The sequence below is a fragment of the Hyaena hyaena genome, unplaced genomic scaffold, assembly GCF_003009895.1.
Source record: "Hyaena hyaena isolate Hyena2069 unplaced genomic scaffold, ASM300989v1 scaffold_588, whole genome shotgun sequence".
NCBI lineage: Eukaryota > Metazoa > Chordata > Mammalia > Carnivora > Hyaenidae > Hyaena > Hyaena hyaena.
The window spans coordinates 37,146-61,007 of NW_024081222.1; the positions used below are offsets into that span (position 1 = coordinate 37,146).

The following is a 23,862-nucleotide window of genomic DNA, read 5'->3' on the forward strand; positions in this document are numbered from 1 at the left end:
TTCGTGCCAACTCCTTAAGCCTGGAAGACATACTCTTCATGAGACCCCATTCTCTTTTAATCCCATTCTTCAGTAGTCTCAAATTCTGTAGCTTCTTTTCAGCAAGTACCTTTCCATCTTTATTTTTTAGGCAAGATAAGAGGGTGATTTCCTTATCAGACTTGGAAGGAGAAAAAATGCCTTTCAAAGTAGATTTTTTTTAACAGCCTTGCTTTGTGCATTAAATCGTGGGTTCATAATGAGCACTTTTGCCCAATTTAGAGACAACACTGGGGGAGAGAGTCAGTAGCTGGACATCACAGACCACTGTGATTTCAAACTCTTGGCAGGTACATCTCCGTTTATGGACGCACTAACAGCCAATGGAACAACCAACATACAGACATCTGTTACAGGAGTGACAGCCGGGAAAAGGAAATTTATTGACGACAGAAGAGACCAGCCTTTTGACAAGCGGTTGCGTTTCAGTGTGAGGCAAACAGAAAGTGCCTACAGATACAGAGATATTGTCGTCAGGAAGCAGGATGGCTTCACCCACATCTTGTTGTCAACAAAATCATCAGAGAATAACTCACTAAACCCAGAGGTGAGAGACGTTCCTTGGGCTGCTTTGTGCTTCTTGTTTTTCCACGCCCTTGTTTCCCGGGCCGGGCTTGGTGGCATCGGTGCTCTTTGTGCCCTTCCTAACTCTCCTTCTGGGCCATCATGCAGCCCCTCCAGAAGGTAGGAAGCAGAGGTGAGGTGGAGTGGTCTTCCCCGGGGCTACACTGTGCCTTTGGCGCAACAAGTCGAGTGCATCTGTGCCTGTGCGTGTCCGCCTCCTTCTCCAGGGGGCACAGGCCTCCCAGGCCACCCCCTCCCCCCAGCCTCGCATACAAAACTCTGTGTGCGCATGCTCATCTTTAGCTTGTCTTCAGACTCTTCGAAGGGCTCTTAGTTCAGACAAGATTAAAATGGCCCTGGGCCCCCAGTGCCATCATTCCTGTGAGTCTTTAGCATTGTGGTGGAACTTCGTTCCCATCGTCTGTTGTCTGTAGTACCTGGTAAAGTTGTCTTTCAAGGATCCAGGGGAGAAACTGCTGCTTGCATGCAGAGAGGTTCAAAACCGAACTCGAAAGTATCTAAAATGCAGTATTTTGGAAATTTATGTCCTCTTAGTTGTTTGTTTTCCACTTGTGAGCCAGCTAGATGAGGCTTTTTCCAGGCAAGAAAACCAAACTCCACAAAGCTTATAAGTCTGGCCAGGGTCACATGACAAACCGGTTCAGGGCTGGTCCCCAATATATTTTTAGACCGCAGAGTCCCTTCATTGGTTATTTGCGCGTGTTTCATAGAGATCATTTTCAATGGTTTTGTGCCCATCTCAAACGACTTATGCTTAATATATGTGAGCACCAAACTACTGGAGTTTCTGCCCCAAGTGTGGTAGGCTGGTGTTTAAAAAAAAAAAAAGGGCAAGGAACCCTAATTTCTTTCAACTGGTTGAATATGCCACCTGCTGTCCAAACTGTAGAAATGCCAAGTGGATATCCTGTGTAACTTGCCTCATTTACTGAGAGTCACAGTGATCAGAATATTAAGGTAATTTCGATTTACATGTCTTTCTAATCATACTCTGTTCATAATTAGTTATGTAAGTTTCTCTGTCCCCAACATTCCCAGTCTCAGGTTATAGGAAATAAGAAGGTTGTGAATTATTTTAAATTGTGGTAGATACAGGGAACAGTATCAGCCTTATACTGTACTTTCTCCAGGTCCAGATTATCCAGTAGTGGATTCTGTGTCAGAAATACTCTTAGCCACTTTAACTTCTGGTGACTTCCAGGTAATGAAAGAAGTCCAGAGTGCCCTGAGCACGGCTGCTGCCGACGATAGCAAGCTGGTGCTGCTCAGCGCGGTGGGCAGTGTCTTCTGCTGCGGTCTCGACTTTATTTATTTTATACGGCGTTTAACAGATGACAGAAAAAGAGAAAGCACTAAAATGGCGGAAGCTATCAGGTATGCATAAGTGGTGTTTTTTAACGATTGGTTTGAGTGTCTCGCTCCTCATGTACCAATCCCTGGTAGAACAGGCTCCAACAAGCCTTGTGAGTAACATGCGTGTCTCCCTCCACTAAGAGACACTGGTATCAAAATTAATTAAATCATCTGTCTTTTCTGTGGGCCTGGCATAAATTACTGCTTGCCTTGAGCAAATAACTGATTTCAAGGCTGGCTCAAACCCAGTGAGTGCACAGGGAATGTTCTAATGATTAGCGTATACAATAGCATATAGCCAGAGTTTCCATTATTTGTACTATGAGCATGTTCTGTCTTCAGCCTTTAAATAAAGATGCATTCTCTTTCACATAATAACTTAACATTTGCTTGACTTTGAAATAAGTTAGCTAGCCTTTAAGACAAGCTAGTTCCATAACATCACATGAAAAGTTTGTTTTAGTACAAGTAGTACACATTCTTGTTCAAGTTCATCCTGAGTTCCAGCTACCCACTCTACTTGATCATATAGAGTGAAAAGTTAGAGTTCCTTTTCTCTCAGATGCTCCCCTCCCCCAGGAACCCACCTTCATTTATGTCTCCCCAGCCTTTCTGTCAACACTGTCAAATATGCATTCCATACATATTATAGATAATACAGATTTATTTTTAGTTCTGTTAAATAAATGGAATTATACTGTATTGTTTTGCAACTTTTTTTTTTTCCATTTAGCAGTATGACTTTAGATATTTCCATCTCTTCCATTTGGGAATTTTCCCCTACTGTCTCCTAACATTACAAAAAAGCTTCCCTAGGATCACCTAATTCTGTTAAGCATATCCAGGTACATATTCTGTTTCCATTTCCCTCACTTCTCATGCTAACCACGGGAAGTGTAATCAAATGTATCTATTTATTTAGAAATTAATCTTAAAGTGAATGAAACCCAGTCACCAACCCAGTCACCAACCAAGAAGACCATTGGACTGTCCTACCCACCTCACTAAAGTGACCTATCCTGAATGACCCCTAAGAACCCTTTGCATATGCATTTGCCTTGATGATGTACAAGTAGATGGGAAGTTAGATGAACAGATGTGCAAAGTAAACTTGGTTGGATCCTAAAACCTGCAGATACATGGTTGAGTTGAGCTTCTCTGGGTGATTATTGGGCTCCTCGTGGCTGAGACCCTATGCCACAACCTTGGGGGCCCAGGGCTTCCTGGTCCCCCAGACCATCCTAGAGGTGCACGTCGGGATCAGTGGGAGTGCTTTCTTCTGTCTTGGTGGGTGTGGGGTGGGGCAGGGCAGCTGGCCGACTTCCCAAGATGGCTCTGATGGGTGCTGCCCTAATTGGCCCATCAGGGGAGCCCTGGAACCCTATATATTAGGGTTTCAGCATGTTGACTTGGCCTTTTATAACATTTTTAATAATTTCCAAAATTGATCAGTTTTCTCACTGTGTACAGATGCATGCATGCATACAAGAGGCTCCTTTTTGAACATTACTATTTCTTAGGCTATCATGGTAGTTGTTTTTCCAATAATAGTTTGAAATTTTACAATCTGTTTTAATTAAGTATTGTCTCTGGTCAAAATAATTTCAAACTTGTATCCTGGATAGGACCATCATGTTACTCAGTGTCAAATTAAACTGCTTGATCAATACACATAATTCCATGACAGACTGTCAGTGCTTCCAAGACAACTTGTAGATTTCCTGACGATGAACCCATCCCAGCCTTCAGGATGAATTACTGGGGTTTAATTTTCATTTTTTAAATACAAGCTACTATGCCTCAGGCAGTAACTTTGTAGATTCTCTGTAAACGCACACTGCCTTTACACATAATACTGATTTGGGGAGCTCTGCTGTAATAAGAAAATCAGACTTGTCAGCCAGTGCCTTCTGCATTCTGGCTCATTTCTCCCTGTAGATGCTCCCTGAGCTCCACTTCTTTGTTTTGTTTTGTTTTGTTTTGTTTTTTAAGTTTATTTATTTTGAGAGAGAGAGTAAAAAAACATAAGTGGGGTAGGGACAGAGAGGGAGAGAAAGAGTTCCAAGCAGGCTCCACACTATGAGCATTGAGCCCAACTCGGGGCTCAAACTCTTGAACCATATAACCATGACCTGAGCAGAGATCAAGAGTCAGATGCTTAACCAACTGAGCCACCCAGGCACCCCATGAACTCCACTTCTAAATCTCAAGCGTCTCAACCCTAATCTGGCCACTTCTCCCATGACTGAGGTTTGCACTGTTGGGATTAGAAAATGCAGAGGAAAGATGAATCAAGAGATCACATTTGTGGAATCTTTCGATCACTTCAGGTGTTTGTTTCTGTCAGTTGCCCACTCCCATTTCTTCTCCAGGCCCTCCCCCTCCCCCGACAAAAACCTTTTCTACACAAAGGCCAAATCCTGCTTTAGGGAAACCCACTTGGTTCTTCTTTAAATGAATATATTTTTGTCAATGTGAATTTTCCTTCATGTACTCTGGCAGGATCCAAAAATAATTAGTTATACCAGATTCACTTAACCTTTGCTCTTGCTCATTTGCATTTAAATTAATTTTTATATGTATAAGATTGGCTTTACACATAAAGCTGTATATTTGTTACTTCTGTATGTCTGGTCTTGAATTCCTTAAAACTTTGGGGCAAAGTACATCACTATAGCAAGTTTCCCCTATAAGAAATGGGACAAGGAAAGATTAGGTTTGAACATCAGATCATCGGGTATCTACTACAGCTAATTCCATTCTCAGGACTGCCGGTTATAACCAGTTTGCAGATCCATTGCAATAAAAATATTCAGCACATTAGTGATAAAAACAATTATTGTGAGTCAGTTTATAACATTAGGCTTCTGCTACTAGAACTGATCCAAGAATTCAGCCAAGTTGCAGGGTACAAAGTCAACGTACAGAAATCGGTTGCATTTTTATACACCAACAATGAAGCAACAGAAAGAGAAATCAAGAAACTGATCCCATTCACAATTGCACAAAAAACCATAAAATACCTCAGAATAAACCTAACCAAGGATACAAGAGATCTGTATGGTGAAAACTATAGAAAACTTATGAAGGAAATTGAAGAAGACACAAAGAAATGGAAAAACATTCCATGCTCATGGATAGGAAGAATAAATATAGTTAAGATGTCATTACTACCTAAAGCACTCTACACATTCAATGCAATTCCAATCAAAATTGCACCAGCATACTTCTCAAAACTAGAACAAACTATCCAAAAATTTGTATGGAACCACAAAAGACCCCGAATAGCCAAAGTAATACTGAAAAATAAAACCAAAACGGGAGGTATCACCATCCCAGACTTCAGCCTCTACTACAAAGCTGTCATCCTCAAGACAGTATGGTATTGGCACAAAAACAGACACATAGACCAATGGAACAGAATTGAGAACTCAGAAGTGGACCCAAAAGTATACAGCCAACTGATCTTTGACAAAGCAGGAAAGAATATCCAATGGAAAAAAGACAGCCTTTTTAACAGATGGTGTTGGGAGAACTGGACAGCAACATGCAGAAGAATGAAACTAGATCATTTTCTCACACCATGCACAAAAATCAACTCAAAATGGATAAAGGACCTGAACGTGAGACAGGAAACTATCAACACCCTAGAGGAGAAAGCAGGAAACAACCTCCTTGACCTCCACCGCAGCAACTTCTTACTTGACACATCCCCAAAAGCAAGGGAATCAAGAGCAAAAATAAACTGTTGGGACCTCATCAAGATTAAAAGCTTCTGCACAGCCAAGGAAACAACCCAGAAAATTAATAGGCAACCAACGGAATGGGAAAAGATAGTTGCAAATGACATATCAGATAAAGGGTTAATATCCAGAATCTATAAGGAACTCACCAAACTACACGCCCGAAAAACAAACAACCCAGTGAAGAAATGGGCAGAAGACATGAACAGACACTTCTCCAAAGAGGACATCCAGATGGCCAACAGACACATGAAACGATGCTCAGCATCCCTCCTCATCAGGGAAATACAAATCAAAACCACACTGAGATACCACCTCACGCCAGTCAGAGTGGCTAAAATGAGCAAATCAGAGAACTCTAGATGCTGGCGAGGATGTGGAGAAACGGGCACCCTCCTACACTGTTGGTGGGAATGTAAACTGGTACAGCCCCTCTGGAAAACAGTGTGGAGGTTCCTCAGGAAACTAACAATAGAACTCCCTTATGACCCAGCAATAGCACTGCTAGGAATTTACCCAAGGGATACAGAAATGCTGAGGCATAGGAGCACATGTACCCCAATGTTCATAGCAGCACTCTCCACAATAGCTAAAACATGGAAAGAGCCTAAGTGTCCATCAACAGATGAATGGATCAAGAAGATGTGGTTTATCTATACCATGGAATACTACATGGCAATGAGAAACAATGAAATCTGGCCATGTGTAGCAACATGGATGGACCTTGAGGGTGTTATGCTGAGCGAAATAAGTCAGGCAGAGAAGGACAAATATCATATGTTTGCACGTATAGGAGGATTAGGAGGAACTTGACGGAGGAACAAGGGGGAGAAGAAGGGCGGAAATGGTGGGGGAAAGGGAGAGAGGCAAACCATGAGAGACTCTTGAATGCTGACAAAAACTGAGGACTGATGGATGGGGGCGGGGGGATGGGCATGGTGAGGACACTTGTGGGGATGAGCACTGAGTGTTACATGGAAACTAATTTAACAATAAACTATTTGTTAAAAAAAAAAATAACATTAGGCTTCTGGAGTCTGTGGGAACTACTAGCTGCTGCTTAGTGTCTGAAGGACCAGGAGCTGCCTGGCCCCAGAAGGCAGGCATCTTCCTCCACCAGAGTGAGAGGGGCAGAAATGTGGGGAGACAACAAAGCCGACCAACAAACCTCCCCCAGAACCTGACCTCTCCCCCCATTTCAGTCCTATCCAGACATTCACAGTGAAGGGAGAGCTCCCTTGAAAAATGACCATGAACTTGTTGTTGAAACTTGAGATTTCCTGAATGCTTCATTTTCCATTTTCCCCAAACAATTCCTAGACTATTGTTCTTAGGTGGTTATCTGACTTTTTTTGGTGGTATCTGTGAAATAATAAATGTTCTTCAAAAAAGTGGGTAGAAGTTTGCTCTTGTTTAATCATAAGGTTTTTTTTAATTCATTTTATGACAAATACAATCTCTTTCCTTCCCTGCTATACCCAACCTTTATAGCTCAATTCACAGATAATTCACAAGAAGCTGAAATTTAAGTTGAGTATATAGCATTGAGCACATTTTGAAGATTCATGTGTTTTGATATTAAGTTCCAAAATATACATGCTTTCCTCCCCCCTCAGAAGCAGCGGAGGGGCCCTCCTTGAATGCTGGCTCCTGAGAGCTTGGTACCTGGGCAGCCCCTGCCTTCCTGTCTCTGGCTTGATGTGTGGCTTACTGTGCAGCCCCACATGGCCAAGACTTTGTGGCTCTGTGAAGTTTCTACTAAACAGGAAAGCATTTCTAGGAAGTTTGTTGTTGTTCTAAACAGATTTCTCTGTGGACCCTGCTCGTTGCTGACACGTCAGAGCTCACAGCTCAGAATGGTCATCTGTGTCCTCTGAAAGGAGAAGATGGTCTTCACTCGAGTGTGCCAGTTAATTCATACCCCTCCCAGAAGCAGCCACCGGTTTTAGATTAAGTTGTCATTCCAGGCAAAAATAAAAAATAATTGGGAGCCGGGGGGGGAGGGGGGGGGATCAGTTCCAAACAATTTCTCCAGATTTTGATTTTGCAATATCTATTTTAGAAGCATTTTTTTTCTTTTATACAAACATATAACGTGAGAAGGAACGCGGCTATGTCGAGAAATTGATTCCGTGGACCATTCCTCTGTAGTCACTTTCTTGTTGCAATATTGGTCATTTCTTTCATGTTACTCTGCCATCCCATCCATGGTTTCCAGATGTTAGCACTGGAACAGTTCCTACTAGGCCCCTGTTCACATGAGGCAGATGAAAGCCAGGCCACTCCAGGGCACCCGGGGACATGTTTTGAAAATGTCTGCTCTACATTGTGGAGACCCTTTCGAGAGTCATCAATAACTAAGCACAGAAGACATATTTCCATCATGTCATTGACCCCACATCCTCAAAAGGTGGCCCAAGTGAAGTAGCTTCATGTAAATTGTCTACATTATTCCAACAACCTATTTAAAAGGTTGTCTGGCTCTCTTTGTATCATTAAAACCCAGTGTGATCTTTCTAACAATGCCTCAGGCTCTCATTTAGAAAGTCTTACAGCAGCTCATTCATTTGAATGGGTCAATTCTCACTCAACGTGAAGATCCCACAAGCTTTAGGGGCCTTAGGGCTGGGCTGAGGTCTGCACTGGCTACAGGGTGCCTTCGAGAACAGTCCCTGGAGCTGAGTGTGCAAGCTGCCAGACTCGCCAGACTCTGCCGCATCCACTCTCCTGTTCACACGCACGTCCCAAACCTCCCTCACCTGCCCTCCTCCAAAAACTACATGACCTCATGTGTCAATATCTGGGGAGATGGGAGACCATCTAAGTCAGCATTTTCAGAGACAATCTGAATAGATTTGCTCTACCTTTTAAGTTACCAAATCATGGAGAGCAACCAAATTGTTCTTTCTTGTACTGAAGACGGGGGTCAGGTATAGAATTCTGTAATTTTGATCTAGAACTCTGACAGCCCTAAAGGAATCACCTTCCATTTATGTTGGTACATATTTGCCCTTCTCTTTAGCATGTGAAATCATAGCAAGCAGCGACCTCTGAATGTAAAATTAGATTCTAGCAGTAGGAAGAAGATGCACATTCCCAGTATGGTGCGGCACCAGCCTACCCTCAATTGAAGAGCTGCCTACTTTTCCAGTCTGATCCTAAAACAGATCCAGAAGTAGCACTGGCTCAGTTTTGTCAAAATCCACATCCTCTGTGAAGGCTGCCCGACCACTAGTTCTGCTCTCCTTTGAGACCCTGCTGTAATTGCAGTCTCCACAGGGGAACACAGAGGTGTGCAGGCATGTCTCTGTGGTGCTTGATGTTCTTCCTTGGGTCTCCTGTCTTAAACCAGCCTGGAAGTTTCTTATCTCTATGCCCCTACACCAAGTCGTTCCATCTAATTCTATGTAAACTCAGGAAATATTTATTTCCAAGTAGTCAGTGAGTTGTCTGGAATCACATACCAAGTCCAGACTCAGACCACATAGGTTCTAACCCCAACCCCCTAGTCTTCTTTCAACACCGCATAGTCTTGGTGTGCCCCATGTCAGGTTTTCTTTGGGAGAGCTTCTAGATTGGTCATCTGAAGCCCACAGTGTTTATTGGGCTCCTCATGTCTTAAAGGGAAGAAAGGTTGAAGATGGATTGGACCTAGAGCCAGCTGCAAATCCAAGAGCAGCCTCTGGCTGAACTTCACCCATGATCTTCACATAGGTCCTGTAACAACAGCCACTCTCACATAGTGTCGAGGGTATTGTGAAACCTTTACAACACTCTATATATAAGTCTATGGCTTGCTTCTAGGAGAAGGCCTTCAACGAGCCTCAGTCAACTTGTACTGATTTCCACAGAGTTTATATCTTGATATATTGAATTCTGTAACAGTAGACTTGAATACACAATGTTGTGAGTAATTTCCCATTTATTCTTCATTTTAGAAACTTCGTGAATACTTTCATTCAGTTTAAGAAGCCTATTATTGTAGCAGTAAATGGCCCAGCCATTGGACTAGGAGCCTCCATATTGCCTCTTTGTGATGTGGTTTGGGCCAATGAAAAGGCTTGGTTTCAAACACCCTATACTACCTTCGGACAGAGTCCAGATGGCTGTTCCACCGTTATGTTTCCCAAGATTATGGGAGGAGCATCTGTGAGTACCTCTGTTTTTAAAAATTTTTCTAGAAAACTTCCTAAAGAAATCTAGTTTGGTTATTGTTTTTCTCAATATATACAGGGTGTCATTCTGTGGAGACTTTCCATCAAATACACTCATAGTTCAATTCTGTTCATTAACTCATATTCTTAATTCATGAACTCATAGGAGGTTTTAATGTTTTGGTTCATAGAACATTTATGGACACTGTGTTGCATCATTTCCTAGAGAAGGGCCTTATTTGGTGAGGAATCTCTCTCTCTGCATAATTGACACTGATATCCACTATTAGTAAATACCCAATTTGTAACCCAAACAATAGTGTGCAGTCGAAAGGTTCTTAACCCAAAAACCTGAAATCTGCACTTAAAAAAATTTTTTTTAAAGTTTTCTTTTGAGAGAGGGAGAGGGAGAGAAAGACAAAATATGAGTGGGAGAGGGGCAGAGAAAAGAGGGAGACACAGAATCCGAAGCAGGCTCCAGGCTCCGAGTTGTCAGCACAGAGCGCAACACAGGGCTCAAACCCACAAACTGTGAGACCATGACCTGACCCAGGGTCAGATGCTCAACCGACTGAGCCACTCTAAAATCTGCATGTTTAAGGGAAAGCAAATGAAAGGAGCAAAGCTGTTTAGGATAAGAGAAGTCTTCCCATATGATTGTGAAGTGTTTTTTTTTTTTTAATTTTTAATTCATCCATAATAAGAGTTTGTGTTTGTAGCTTTTGATTCTTCAAGCAGCTACACGCATTGCATTTCTTATTCCTGGAAGTGGGGCGCAAGGTGGTGTCACGGTTTGGGATCTCCACAGCAGCCATGGAGGTGGAGCCTAGTGTGGTGGAGAAATAGTAGTCCGTACCTGTGGGCAGGATGGCAGTGGTTGGAGGGCTGGACAGAGGGATGCTTGGAACACCATGGGGAGTCCTGGGGCATGTATGACCTGTCCTAGTTGACCCACAGCGGGCCAAAATGGCTGGTTCCTTTATGTCCATCGTCACTGAGTGTGGGCTGCCCAGGAAGAACGCTGTGAGCATGGACAGGGCGGCTCTGCAGCAGAGGGAGTCCCTGAAGGAGCTGATGGCCCACGGCACTCCCAACAGCTAGGACAAGACCTCCCTTGGACAGACCTTGGCAGCACATCCCTGTGTCCACCACAGTCCACTCCTTGTCCCTTGGGATCTACCTCTTTATACACATTTGGGTGGAGGGAGAGGCACTTGTCTCAGGGGAGTTGCAGAGGAGAAGGATTAGCCATTGAAAACTGTTTCAGGCAAGAACCACCTGGATGATGGGGTGCCTGGGTGGCTCAGTCGGTTGGGCATCCAACTTCGGCTCAGGTCATGATCTCACAGCTCATGGGTTCGAGCCCCACATTGGGCTCTGTGCTGACACCTCAGAGCCTGGAACCTGCTTCAGATTCTGTGTCTCCCTCTCTCTCTCATCCTCCCCTGCTTATGCTGTCTCTCTCTGTCTCTCAAAAATAAATAAAAACATTTTAAAAAAATAAAAAAAAAAACCCACCTGGATGTTAAAGTTAGAGGTAAAGGCATGATGAGAAAATGGATATTTGTATCCCCTTGTTTATGGTGGGAAAAACAGTAACTTTACGGTAGGGAAGCCTGACAGGCACCCTGAGTGACACTGAGTGGCACTGACCTGCTCACCGAGAGTGGCATGGCATCGCTCCACCAGGGTGCTGACAGATGGGAGTCCGATACAGAGAAAGCACCAGGCAGGGCCTGACTGTGGCCAGTTCACTGGTGCCCAGCAGGGTCCCCCCAAAGTGCCGTGTGCTGAGAGAACTCACCAGAACACCAAGGCGCTGCCCCACACTGGAGGGGACAGAGGGGCCTGACTGCTCTGTGCAGCGTGAGATCTTGGACACAGTTCTGGGTCAGAGGAAGGACTTTCATGGGAATACCAGCAAACTTTGCTGAGACTTCGTAGTTCGGTTCATAGTACCATGTTGATGGTAATTTTCTGTTTTTGATCATTGTAAGAGGTCATATAAGATGTTAATATTAGAGCTGATTGAGGGGTTTTCAGGAACTCTGTACGCAGCTATATAATCTTCCCAGAAGTCTAAACCTATTCCCCAAGCAGAAAGCTTAAAGGAAAGAAGAAGAGGCTTAGTGGGACCCACACGGCCCTCACTGCCACATCTGGTCTCAGAGCCCACCCCCATCCTTTTCATCTCCTTTCCTGTTCTAGTCCCAAACCACCCACAGCTGCCACTTTCACAGGCCTCGGTGGCCACGCTGGTGGTGGGACATGGGTCCTCCACCCCTGTGAGGCCCAAGTTGCTGCACTTGCACATTCGTGGCTGTGGCTGTGGCTGGGTGGGGGAGGACCTAGGGGCTCCCAGCAGGCACCAGGTGCCCAGGTAGCAGTCATACCCTAAAGTTCATTGGGACCCTTGCTGTGGCCACTGGCTAGGCGTGCCCCTTCCATATCCAGCAGAGTCCAGTTTCGAGGGCCAGAGGCACAGTGGCTCTCAGATCATTGGTGGGGAAAGGCAGACGCACCTGCTTCCTTTGTTACCCAGCCCAGGGATTCTTCCTCTTGGGGACCTGGCACCGTGCCAAGCTCTTTGAGGCACTATGGACACTAACTCAGAGGAAGGTGCCCATCTTCAAAGACACACCTTCAAGCTGGTACTCTGCCTGTACCTCACACCATCCCGTGGTGTGAGCCGCCCATCAGCGGCAGCTTCTGGAGGTGACAAACATGACATGGCCAGAGGACCCCATGGTCATGGGCCTGCTCCTGCACCCTCTTTGCTAGGAGGGAGTTCTGGCTGGCACACCCCATGGTAGACCAGGCACTTTATGCGCCTCAGAGAGCAGGGCTCATGAGGACCTCGGGCAGGAAAGCAGACCCAGATCAGAGTAAGCATGTATTCCTGTGTCAGCAGTCAGCATGCCACCAAGTAGCATCGGTGTCTTGCTGGAGGCCAGCTGTTCAGCAGCAGCAACCAAATCACCTCGATACATCAGACCCCGTGCCCTTGAGCTCCACCTCTGCCCCCACAAACACTCCATGCACAGTCTGTCATGCCAAGACTGGTCTCACAGAGCTGTATGCTTCCTCCCTGCAATGGGTGTTCTCTGCTGGACACTGACGTGACACAGCCAGTGCACCTCTCCCTATTCATCCACATGCCAGAGCCCCTTGTCCCCATTCTTCCAGGCCCCTGACCAGCCAGCCAGCCAGGCCACTGGCTACCCCCCTCAGTCACTGTGTGTTCTAACCTTGATCCACCTCTCCTTCGACACCAGGTGGTTGACAGGCACATCTCCTATTTGTCAGTGTTTTCCTTCATCATTATCTTGGCCAGCTATGTCTGGGTGAGGTGTTGGTGGACTTGCTGTCCGTTTCAGTTTGCACACCCGTACACTTGGCCAGCCCACCCACAAACCATGCTTGCTCGTGGGGAGTCCCCCATATGGCTGTAGGTGTGAGCTGAGGCAGGCACTGGTGGCAGGTGACATGGGGGTCTTGGCTCTCCTGTGCCCTCTGGTGTTTGTGCCTGGTCCCAGGTGTGTGCCTTATGGCTAGCCTTACACCTAGTGGGCCTGAGGGAACTCAGTTCCCGATGGACCTTCCTGATATATGGTTATTTGGTGTCCCAGGGCTGGGTCTGCCTCAGCCAGCATTCAGTAAACACTCTAGAATTGTTTTGTTTAAAAAAAAAAAAAAAGCATCCTTCTCTTCTGTGACCAGCACAGCTGCACTCTCGAGCCCCAGGGGCCTGCACTGTGACCACATCTCTGGTATGTGCCGCAGGCTCCTTGAGCCATCTTGTCCCACCGTGTCCAATAGCCATGGCGCTTCGACATCTCAGCTGCCCTTAGCCTGGGCCACCACTTCCTCCACACTTCTGAGAGCCATCCCAGGAGCAAGGTCACACCGTTTCCTGGGGCACTTGCCAGGGCGTTGAATCTTGTATCTCGGGAGAGCTCCCAAATCAGTAAGACCCGTGTCCCGCTCTGTGTTCTGGCTCTAAGTCCAGGACCCTTAGGATTCAGCTCCATGTGTCTTCTTGCAGCTCCTCTGAGGGAGGAAGCAAGTTACAGGCCTCATGGCCAGGAGAGGAGAGAGGGCAGGACTTAAGGGAAGCAATACCATCTTGCAGAGCCACACAGAGCAGGGGAACCTGACAAAATGAATGCTTGCTCTTGGTCAGGGCATTTCTGCTCCCTGGACAGGTCTTGAATGCATCACTTTTTACTTGTGATCTACTGGTGCCACATGCACAGTGGTTCTCGGCCCAGAAGGTATGCCTCATATCCCCCCCCCCACCCACCTTGGGGAACATGCCACAATGTCTAGAGACTTGATTGTCACAGCTAAGGCAGTGCTACTAAGGTGGAGGGCTGGGTGCTGCTCAGTGTCCCGCAAATCACAGGAAAGCCTCCTCCCCACAGAGCTGTCTGCCCTGAATGTCTTCAGTGCCCAGGCTGAGAAACCTGCCTGTGAAGCAAGGGCAGAGTTTAAGATCTGTTCAAAAAGTGCAGAACATTTGACTAAAACCTCTTTCCAGAAAGTAGTAAATGCTGCTGGGGTGAGTCAGGCTGTGATGGCTCTCATTGAAAGTGACCACCCAGGGGCACCTGGGTGGTTCAGTTGGTTAAGTGTCCAAGCTTTGATTGCACCACAGGTCACAGTCTCACGGTTCATTGGGCTCTGCACTGGGCATGGAGCCTGTTTGGAGTCTTTCTCTCTCTCCCTCTACTGCTCATGCTCCCTCTGTATATAAGAAAGAAAGATAGAAAGGAGGGAGGGAAGGGGAAAGGAAAGGAGAAAGGAAGAAAGAAGGTAACCACCTAGATGCCAAGTCCCTTTCTTGAGCTTTTGGTGTGTGCGAGCTTCCAGCAGCCTGAGGCAAGGCTACAACAGGTTTGGTTTTTTGCACAGGGTATGGTGCAAAACTCTGCACACAGGATAAGCCAGAAAGGATCATGTTCTCCGGATGAAAAGAGCATGCAGCCAAAGCAAGCTGTGAGAGCTGTCCTTTCCTGTAGGCACGGACTGACATCTGTGGGGCTAAGCTGCAGTCACAAGCTGTGCTGAGATTAGCTGAGGACTGTATTCTTCCACAGCTTAACCCGCCCTGTCCCCAGGAAACATGCCTGCCTGGTGCCAGGTACCCATCAGTCCTGTGGCTTGGGTGCTGTGAGTGACACCCCTCAGACCCTCACTGAGGAGGACACAGAGCTGGTGATAAAGCTGGCAGCTCTCACTCCTGAGGAGGCAGTGCTGGAAAAATGCCCAGTGAATGGCTAACTTCCTCACCCCGAGTTTACCAGGGAGGCTGCTGCTCTGGGGAGTTTAGACTCTGACCTAGGGGAGTGAGGGGCAGAGCTGCCGCCTCCTTGAAGCTCACAGCTCCCCAACCCCTCCCACCCCAGCCAGTCGAGTTTTCTCACCACACCTCTTAATGAGGTTTTTTGGCTGAAAGAAAAGGGGTCCTTATTTCACTTTTCTCCAGTTAAACTATAACTTTTTTATAAAGATTTTGAGTTATCTCTACACCCAACATGGAACTCAAACTCACAACCCTGAGATCAAGAGTCAGCGTGCTCTACCAACTCAGCCAGCCAGGTGCCCTTATACTATAACTTTTTAAAAAACAATTGGCCATCTTGGAACAAAATGGCAGCCGAGAAATTTCCAGTGACCTTGCAAATCTTTGTCTTGGGTAGAAGTGAGAAACCTCTCATGTTAAAACTATGGGAAACTGAGCATCTGAGAACAATGAGAACATGCTCCTTCACATTGAGTGTATTTAATCTTACGGTGTTCATTGACTGTAATTTAAACCAACTGACTGCTGTGCTTACATGAACATTAACAACCTCGAGTCAGTGTGACATCCATGCTCTTGGGAAAAGTCAAATGCCCTCTGTTGTCCTGCACCTCCAGCCATCTGAAATTGAGAAGACTAAGTAGGGATAGACTTTCCAGGGACAGCAGCCATGGAGTCAGCCTGGCTCTGAAAAGAGGAAACGGTGGCAATGACAGCTCACCGAGTGGCAGGGGACTGTTCTGGTGGCTCAGCTGGCTGGCACAGACCTGCAGCAACAGAGGAAATAGGGATATCACTCCAGGGGGTAAAGTGTAATATTACGAGAAGTGGCAGGATGGGCAGTGGGCTTGCTCTTCCCCACGCACTTCCCCACTTTTGACAGGCATACATTCACATCCACTAGGTGAGCTAAGACCCTGTGGTTCAACCTGGTCTTGAAGACGTATTTCACACTTCACTTAAGTGATATAGTCGTGGTGTTATCTTCACTGTGTGTTGAGAGTAAAAGCACAAACGAGGAAAACCACAAATCACTTCCCACCAAGCCATTCCATCGGCACTCCTGTCGCCCTTTCTCAGTGCATTTGGCTCTGTCTTCAGAAGAACTATCTTAACAGCTGACAGTAAGGTTAACTCGGGTTTCTAAATGCATTGTTTCTTTTAGACCTTCTTTTCACTGAGAAGAGGTGCTCAGTACAGGGGTTTTCTAGAACATCCCCAAACTCTTCAGACATTCATGACTTTGTCTAAGACTCCGCACAAGTAACAGGTCTGCCTTGGATCCGTTGTAGTCCTTGTGGGGACCCTGTTCTCCACCCTGTTTTCTGTTCTCTGCCTTTGTGGAAAGGGCAGTGAGTCAACCAGACAGTAGCTTTGCCAACTCTTATTTGTGTGCCCTCCACGCTGTGCATTTCACATGCAGTAAACATCTCAATGCATTTACAAGAGGCATAGAGGTACTGATGACCTGGAGGAACACTTAAATAACTTTAAGTCCTTTTCATAACAGTATTTTACCTCTTTTGGGAAAGGAAGGTAACCTCCCAAGAGGGTGCTTTACCTGAGTCCCAGTAGATTATGGTCATGTCTTCATCGTGACCATCAGTCTTCGGGAAGGTTAGCAGTGCAAGATCAACTGCAGACAGGAAGTTGTCACATCAGAATAGTGTGAACTTTCTTCGTCAGGTTTTCTCCCTATTTTGATATCTCTGAGCCTGTCATTTGGGATAAAAATCTGTGCACATGGTGTTGAGACCTTGAAAGTGATACAGAATCCAGGACAAAGTTAAAATCAATTTCATATATACACATACACCCACATATACAAATATACTTTTTTTTTCCTCTTAACAAATACAAATGTTAATTCCCTCCATCAAGTCAGGGGAAGTAATGATAGTCAGGCCCTCCTAAGCAGACTACAGCATTTTGGATGCATTCAGGTCCTGGATAGTTTCTTACTTTAATGTCCAAGTGGTAAAATGTGGCCTTCTGAGTTTTACTCCAAGAGACACACTGCACGTGGAACACTGTGTATGTGGAGAAGAAGCCACCATTGGCCTTTCACATATGTAGCAAATACTGGGTAGTGATTCTGTGACTGGGGTAGATCCCTGACCCAGCACATCACCTAACTTTGTTTATGCCTCCATTTCCCAGGACACTGTATTAAGTGACTTCACGTGTGGGAATGGCTGCCACTGGGAAGGAGGAAACAGTGGGAGGGACACATGCCAGTAACTTCAGTTACCAACAAATAGACCTTCTCTAAGTGAGATTTCTTGGTTGTGCCCACGTGATTCTGTATTACGTCATAAAAGAAGCCTTTTACTTGTGTGTATGTGTGTGAATTACCAGTCAGTATGTGATTTCTCCGCTGCATAGTGGATTGTGCCTTGTCGGGTTTATTCTCTGCGCACAGGCTGCAAATGGAACCCCGGAGGGCGCAGTGAGTCCCCTCCAGGGCCCACACCCATTCAGATGCCCACCCTCGGTGTAAATTCTTTTATTTTTTATTTTTTATTTTTTTTTTATTTATTTCTAGGAGAAAGAGACAGCGTGAGCAGGGGAGGGTCAGAGAGAGAGGGAGACACAGACCCTGAAACAGGCTCCAGGCTCTGAGCTGGCAGTCAGCACAGGGCCCGACGTGGGGCTCAAACCCACGAACCGCGAGATCATGACCCAAGCGAAAGTCGGACGCTTAACCGACTAAGCCACCCAGGCGCCCCTCGGTGTAAATTCTTTTAGACGAACTTTTAGGTTGGGTCTTCTCTGCCTGCCTCCCTCTCACATCTCATGAGTCTCAACTCCTCTTCATTCCAGGCAAATGAAATGTTGCTCAGTGGACGGAAGCTGACGGCGCAGGAGGCGTGCGGCAAAGGCCTGGTCTCCCAGGTGTTCTGGCCTGGGACCTTCACCCAAGAAGTCATGGTTCGCATCAAGGAGCTTGCCTCCTGTAATCCAGTTGTACGTGGAACTCGTTCTCTTACATATGTACTTCTTTTTTTTTATCATGACTTTTCCCTCCAGAGAGCTCACACACGTAATGGTGTCTCCTGAGTCCCACACGTGCCCCAGGCATGACCCCCTGCACGCGAAATGCTGGCGGAACTATAATTGGTGCCACTGCTCCAGACCCACTTGCCTGCCTCCTCCCCGTCGCAGATGCCTAAGAACAGAAGCAGTCAGCATCAGTCAGGGACTTACGTCACAGTGTCCTATGAAACCTTACAGAAACCATTCATATGGATCTTTCCTGTCTCTGAAGCCCTTTCCTTTTTTTTTTTTTTTTTTTTTAATGTTTTGTTTTGAGAGAGAACAAGTAGGGGAGGGGCAGAGAGATAGGGATACAGAGGAGCTAATGCGGGCTCTGCCCTGACAGCACAGAGCCTTATGTGGGGCTCAAACTCCTGAACTGTGAGATCATGACTTGAGCCAAAGTCGATGCTCAACTGACTGAGCCACCCACGTGCCCTCTCCAAAGCCCTTTCCTATACCATGTTTCCTTCCCAACCGTTCGCAGTGGATGTAAGCTTTTGTTTAATAAATATGCTGGATAGGGGCACCTAGCTGGCTCAGTCAGTACAGTATGTGACTCTTGATCTCAGGGTTGTGAGTTCAAGGCCCACATTGAGCATGGAGCCTAACATAGGGAAAAAAATTCAATCTTGGATAATATTCAATCTTATAACAATTGCATTTAGCAAATTATAAAGCAAAACGTTATTTAATATTAGCAGATGTGACTCCCATCTAGGCTCTCCCTGACATGAACAGCCCTCACTATTAAGATTAAACTTTGGTTAGAAAACCCCCTCAGCGGATATTTGTAGAGTTTTTGCGGAGCATCATGAGAACTGGTGTCCAGCTTGGGCCGCACCAGCCTGCAGCAGCAGCGTGGGCCAGGCCAGGCTGCTGTCGGTGGGGAGGGGGCCGGGCGCGGGTAGCACAGCTCTCCTGAATTTGAGCATTTGCCTGATACCTAGTGTGAATAGACTTCAGAGGTACCTCAGGCCCAGTGTGTGTTGTAAAAAAATGTCTGGTAGCCTTTTTGATAGGTGATTGCTCAAGTTTGCTAACTGCCTCCGTAAATTTGGGGACAGAGCCAGTGCCTGTGGACACACACCCTTGCTGACTCGCTGCCTGTTGTTCGGTCCAGGTGCTGGAAGAGTCCAAAGCCCTTGTGCGCTGTAACATGAAGATGGAATTGGAGCAGGCCAACGAGAGGGAGTGTGAAGTGCTGAAGAAAATCTGGGGCTCGGCTCAAGGGATGGACTCCATGCTGAAGTACCTGCAGAGGAAGATCGATGAGTTCTGATGGCCAGGTGCCTGCTGGTGACACTGGAATCCTCGAGCAGGACATCTGCGGCGCCAGGTTGCCCTCCTCCATCCTCACAGCCTAAAACAAGTTCACTCTTAGCTCACGCTTGGAAGTAGGACTTGAAACATCCAAGCTATTTATTATCAAGGAGTTTTTAAGTACTGTAACTTTAAAATAAATAACTACAAAGCTCCTTTGTCCAAACGTCATTATTTTATACTTAATATACACACAAGTATAAAAGTATAATGGTGAGCTCTAGACTGCTCTTCGAAGCTCTAATTTTTGTTATCTTTAGCTAGTACTGTATAAAAAAGAAACAAAGCGTGTTTTGCTGGTTTCAGGTGGCAGAAAAGTCTGGAATAATGTTTGTTCCCTTATTTTTTCTTTCTAGAACACAGAATCTAAAGGGTATTAGCCAGCCTCCTCTCTCCTGCCCCAAATAGAGATGAAAGATCTGAGATGTGCCTTTGTCTCCAAAAAGGTACATACACCTCAGAGATGGAATGTCCTGAATCAAAAGTAAAACTTACCTTGTAGGATAAGTACTTCTGATGAAAAACCCGCTGAAGAACATACCCCCAAACTGAAGTACACTTAGGATTCGTGCAGAAATCAACTGATTTTTCCTTTTTAATGTATCCAGTTCTTACCCAGTTAACATGAAGAAACCACTCTCTCTCCAGAAGAAAGCTTGTTTTGCAGTATTAGTGAGTCACTGAATAGCTTAAGTATGAATATCTAAGTTATAAGTTAGTCTTAGTGGATTTTAAAGAGTTTCTCTGACCCTTTTGAAAAATAACTACATAAGTGCTTCTTGTTGCTGGGTGAGAAATACTACTTTATATACAGTTTTGGTTTTCTATTTGCAGATATGATTGATGTATTACACCAAAAAAAAGTATTTTTATGTTTATAAAGTGTAATTTTTAGGTTCACGTAGAATATATTTTATTTAATAAGTTAAAATTCTTTTGGCACACTATTAAATGCAGAAACTCCTTTGAAAAAAAAAAAAAAAGAACTACCTTATATTCAATGTTTAATGTCCCAGGTCTCTGCTTTCACGTCTACGCAATATGCGGAGTAGAGTATGGTGTCCAAGAGTGCCCTGTGTAAATAGACATTCACATTCCTTTCAGGAGTGGGGACTGATTCCTGATTACAGACGCCTATTATTAGTTAGGCTTCTGAGCTTGCAATCCTATTGAATGTATGAAGAATGAAATAAAATCAAAACCTTATTTTTGTACAGTTTGGAAGTTTATACTTAGAACCGACCACCTCCTGGCCACGTGGAGAGCTGTACAGCGTGTAAATCTGCCTTTACCTTGGATTGGTGGGTGCAGTATTTTTGCATCTATGGGACCTACTTTTTCGTTCAGTAGTTTGAACTATATATAATAAACTGTACAATCTGTAAAGTTTTTATAGAATAAATATTCAGCTGTGAAAACTGGTTAAATAAAACTAATATTTCTTAACACATTGGAAATGTTTGTCTAATTCTTCACTCTTGAAGTTCCTCATGGGACTTTTTTTTCCATGAAATAGGCATGTGGGCATTGCACTCTTGTGCAGTTTAAAGAATAAGGAACTCTGTAACTGTACTCGGAAGGAGCTAGAATCTGACCAGTACCATCCTGAATCCCGTCCGCTTGACCCTTCCCCAGGTGACCTTTTCCTGAACTGTGTGTCAGCCTTCTCCTTGCTTCTCTTTCAAAGATGCATAAAGGTACAAAGATACAGAAGATGTAAGGGCAGGGAGCAGTAAAACCAATGGTGGAGAATTAAGAGGGCCTAGATGTGGTAAAGACCCAAAACCAGACTGAATTTCAAAGATGCGTATTCCTAAACATATTACCCAGCTCTGCCTATTTCTGAACTTCACACTGTTATCACACATAAGCTTCAGTGATTTAGTATTAAGAGTTGTTTTTTTAATCTGTGTATATAGAGTTGTAACTTAATCCTTTGCCCAGACCTACAATGTAGGTATTTCCATTCCTGTTTCATAGATTTGAGAACCTAAAGTATGAAGTACTTGCCGTAGGGGCAGGACCAGCCTTCCCTCACTGGTGGCAGAACCAGTATTGCGGCAGCAACACCATACTGTCTGTTCCCTAAGTTGAGAGCTGGGGAGCTAACTCAGTTTGGTTCTCAGATTAGGGATCTGACTATGTCATCCTGGATTCTGCATTCTCCAGGCCACGCTGGCCACATTCCCTGCTCTCTGAGGCAAAACTTTCATGTTCCAGCTTTCAGCTCATGCATCGAGCCTAACCAGGAGGAAGAACTGACAATCTTAAATCCTTCTAGTCTTGCCCACTGTTGGGGAAGGTGACCGGAAATGCTGTCTAAATTGGTTCAACTTCAGAGAATTTGACAGGATCTAGCAATTCTATTTATAAGGATTCATCATAAGAAATGAGTTCTTGCAGCACATACGAGGAGAAAGATGCACAGGCAATTAAATTCATCTCTGTGGAGAGCTGGAAATGGCATACACGTTCATCAGTAGGTTTGGGTTAAATAATTATGCCACACCACACAGTGGAATACACCGCCGTTATAAGAATAAAAAACTTCTAGGGGTTCCTGGGTGGTTCAGTCGGTTAAGCGTCCAACTTCGGCTCAAGTCATGATCTCACCACTCATGGGTTCGAGCCCCGCGTCAGGCTGTGTGCTGACAGCTCCGAGTCAAGCCTGCTTCAGATTCTGTCTCTCTCTCTCTCTCTCTCTGTCCCTCCCCCACTCGCACTCTATCTCTCTCAAAAATGAATAAATGTTAAAAATTTTGAAAAAAAAAGAATAAAATACTTCAAACCCTCAGGTGAAAAAAGCATGTTATAGAACAACTTATGTCAAAACCACCTGTCGTATGCTTCTAAGAGGAAAAGGATGTGCACAAGAACTAGGCTGTCTTCTGCTTATCAGGTCCTTCCCTCTAGTGCTTCCCCACTCTTGAGTTTAAACACTGCTCAGCCCCTGGCAAGTAGAGGTGGAGAGCTGGACAGAGAGGGGCACCCCCATGCACTTAGGCCCCCAACCAGGGCCATATCCTTCTTGGGCTTGGTCCCTCAGCTGTGGTAGTTGTGAAATAGCACACACCAGGCACTGTTGCAGAACACTTGTGTGTTAGATCATGCACTTTTGGGGGGAACTCTCATTTCCAGAGAATATTTATTATGTAGTATATATTAATATATAATCACTATAAAATGAGAGCTCTCAAAAAAAAAAAAAAATCTTGTGGTAGGCTGACTTCGTTTCTGACCACTCTGGCAAGAAAACCAGTGAAGACCAAAGAAATCAAAAGAGCCCTGAATTTTGAGGATCTTTGAAGGAAATCATGCCCATGATGTCAGAGGAGGGGTTCCCAGAGAGTTACTGGCTAGGCTGCTCCTACTGCCCTTTGGCCTCATTGCTCGGTCGGGAGTGAATGGGGGTAACCCAAGTATCTGGACAAAGCAAGAGCCCAGAGAGCTGGGGCCCAACCTCCATGCCCAACTGTCTCCTTCAGCCACAGCACAGAGGCTCTAACCCACTCCTACATTACTTACTTACACTGATATGAACAAACGTTATTCTCCAAAGGAAGGAAAATGTTTAGTGGCACTTCTCAAATAAAGATCCCACACATCTTAGGGGCAGCCCAGGGGTGTGGGGCTCTGTCACTGCTCAAGACAGTTCAGTCTGCTTCCCCCAAAGCCACAGAGCCCATCTGGTGGTCTTTCTGTTACTGACCTCTCTATAGGCCATATAACCATAACCAACCTTCCCCAGCCCATGACTTTCCTGCCCTAGAGTGCACTCTAGTGACCTGCAGAACATGCCAGGGAGGCCTGGCCTTCACAGGAAGAGACTCAGCATAGGTGAAAGTCCTCCAAGGAGCCTTAGAACTGGAGAGTGGGAGAGGATCTGTGATGTTGCATGCATCAGTTTCTACATGAGGAAACAGAACTAGAGGAGTCAGGAGACCTTCCCATCATCAAACAGCCTGGAAATACTGCCTGTAGGAGGCCTGGCATCCAGGAGTAGCTAGTGTTCTTCACAAAACTCCACTGCCATCTGTGTCTGCCTTCCCAACACCTTAACTTGCCAAAATCAGGTTGAGATGAACACTGGCTACAGGGAGTGTATAGTGGCAGTTATCAAACTTTGTTGCACATTAGAATGATCTAAAAGTTTTGAAAATTCGTAACAGTTTGGCTGTACATGAAAATAAATCACAATCTCTGAGCTGGGATCCATGCATCTGGGGTGTTTGACCCAGGTAGCGTGGCTTGTCTGTACCTGGGGGTGACGATGGGTAGGACAGTGGCCTGGAGAATTCAATGCATCCCAACATCTCATGGGCCC

The 23,862-nt window shown here is 45.4% G+C and overlaps 1 protein-coding gene across 1 annotated transcript; it reads left to right on the forward strand.

Moving 5' to 3' along the window:
• Positions 1-332: 332 nt before the first annotated feature.
• Positions 333-19,693, forward strand: CDYL (chromodomain Y like). Its single transcript, XM_039256860.1, has 5 exons — positions 333-586; positions 1,826-1,998; positions 9,659-9,869; positions 18,003-18,146; positions 19,339-19,693. The coding sequence occupies exons 1-5, from the start codon at positions 344-346 to the stop codon at positions 19,495-19,497; spliced, it is 930 nt and encodes a 309-aa protein (XP_039112791.1). The 5' UTR covers positions 333-343; the 3' UTR covers positions 19,498-19,693.
• Positions 19,694-23,862: the final 4,169 nt, after the last annotated feature.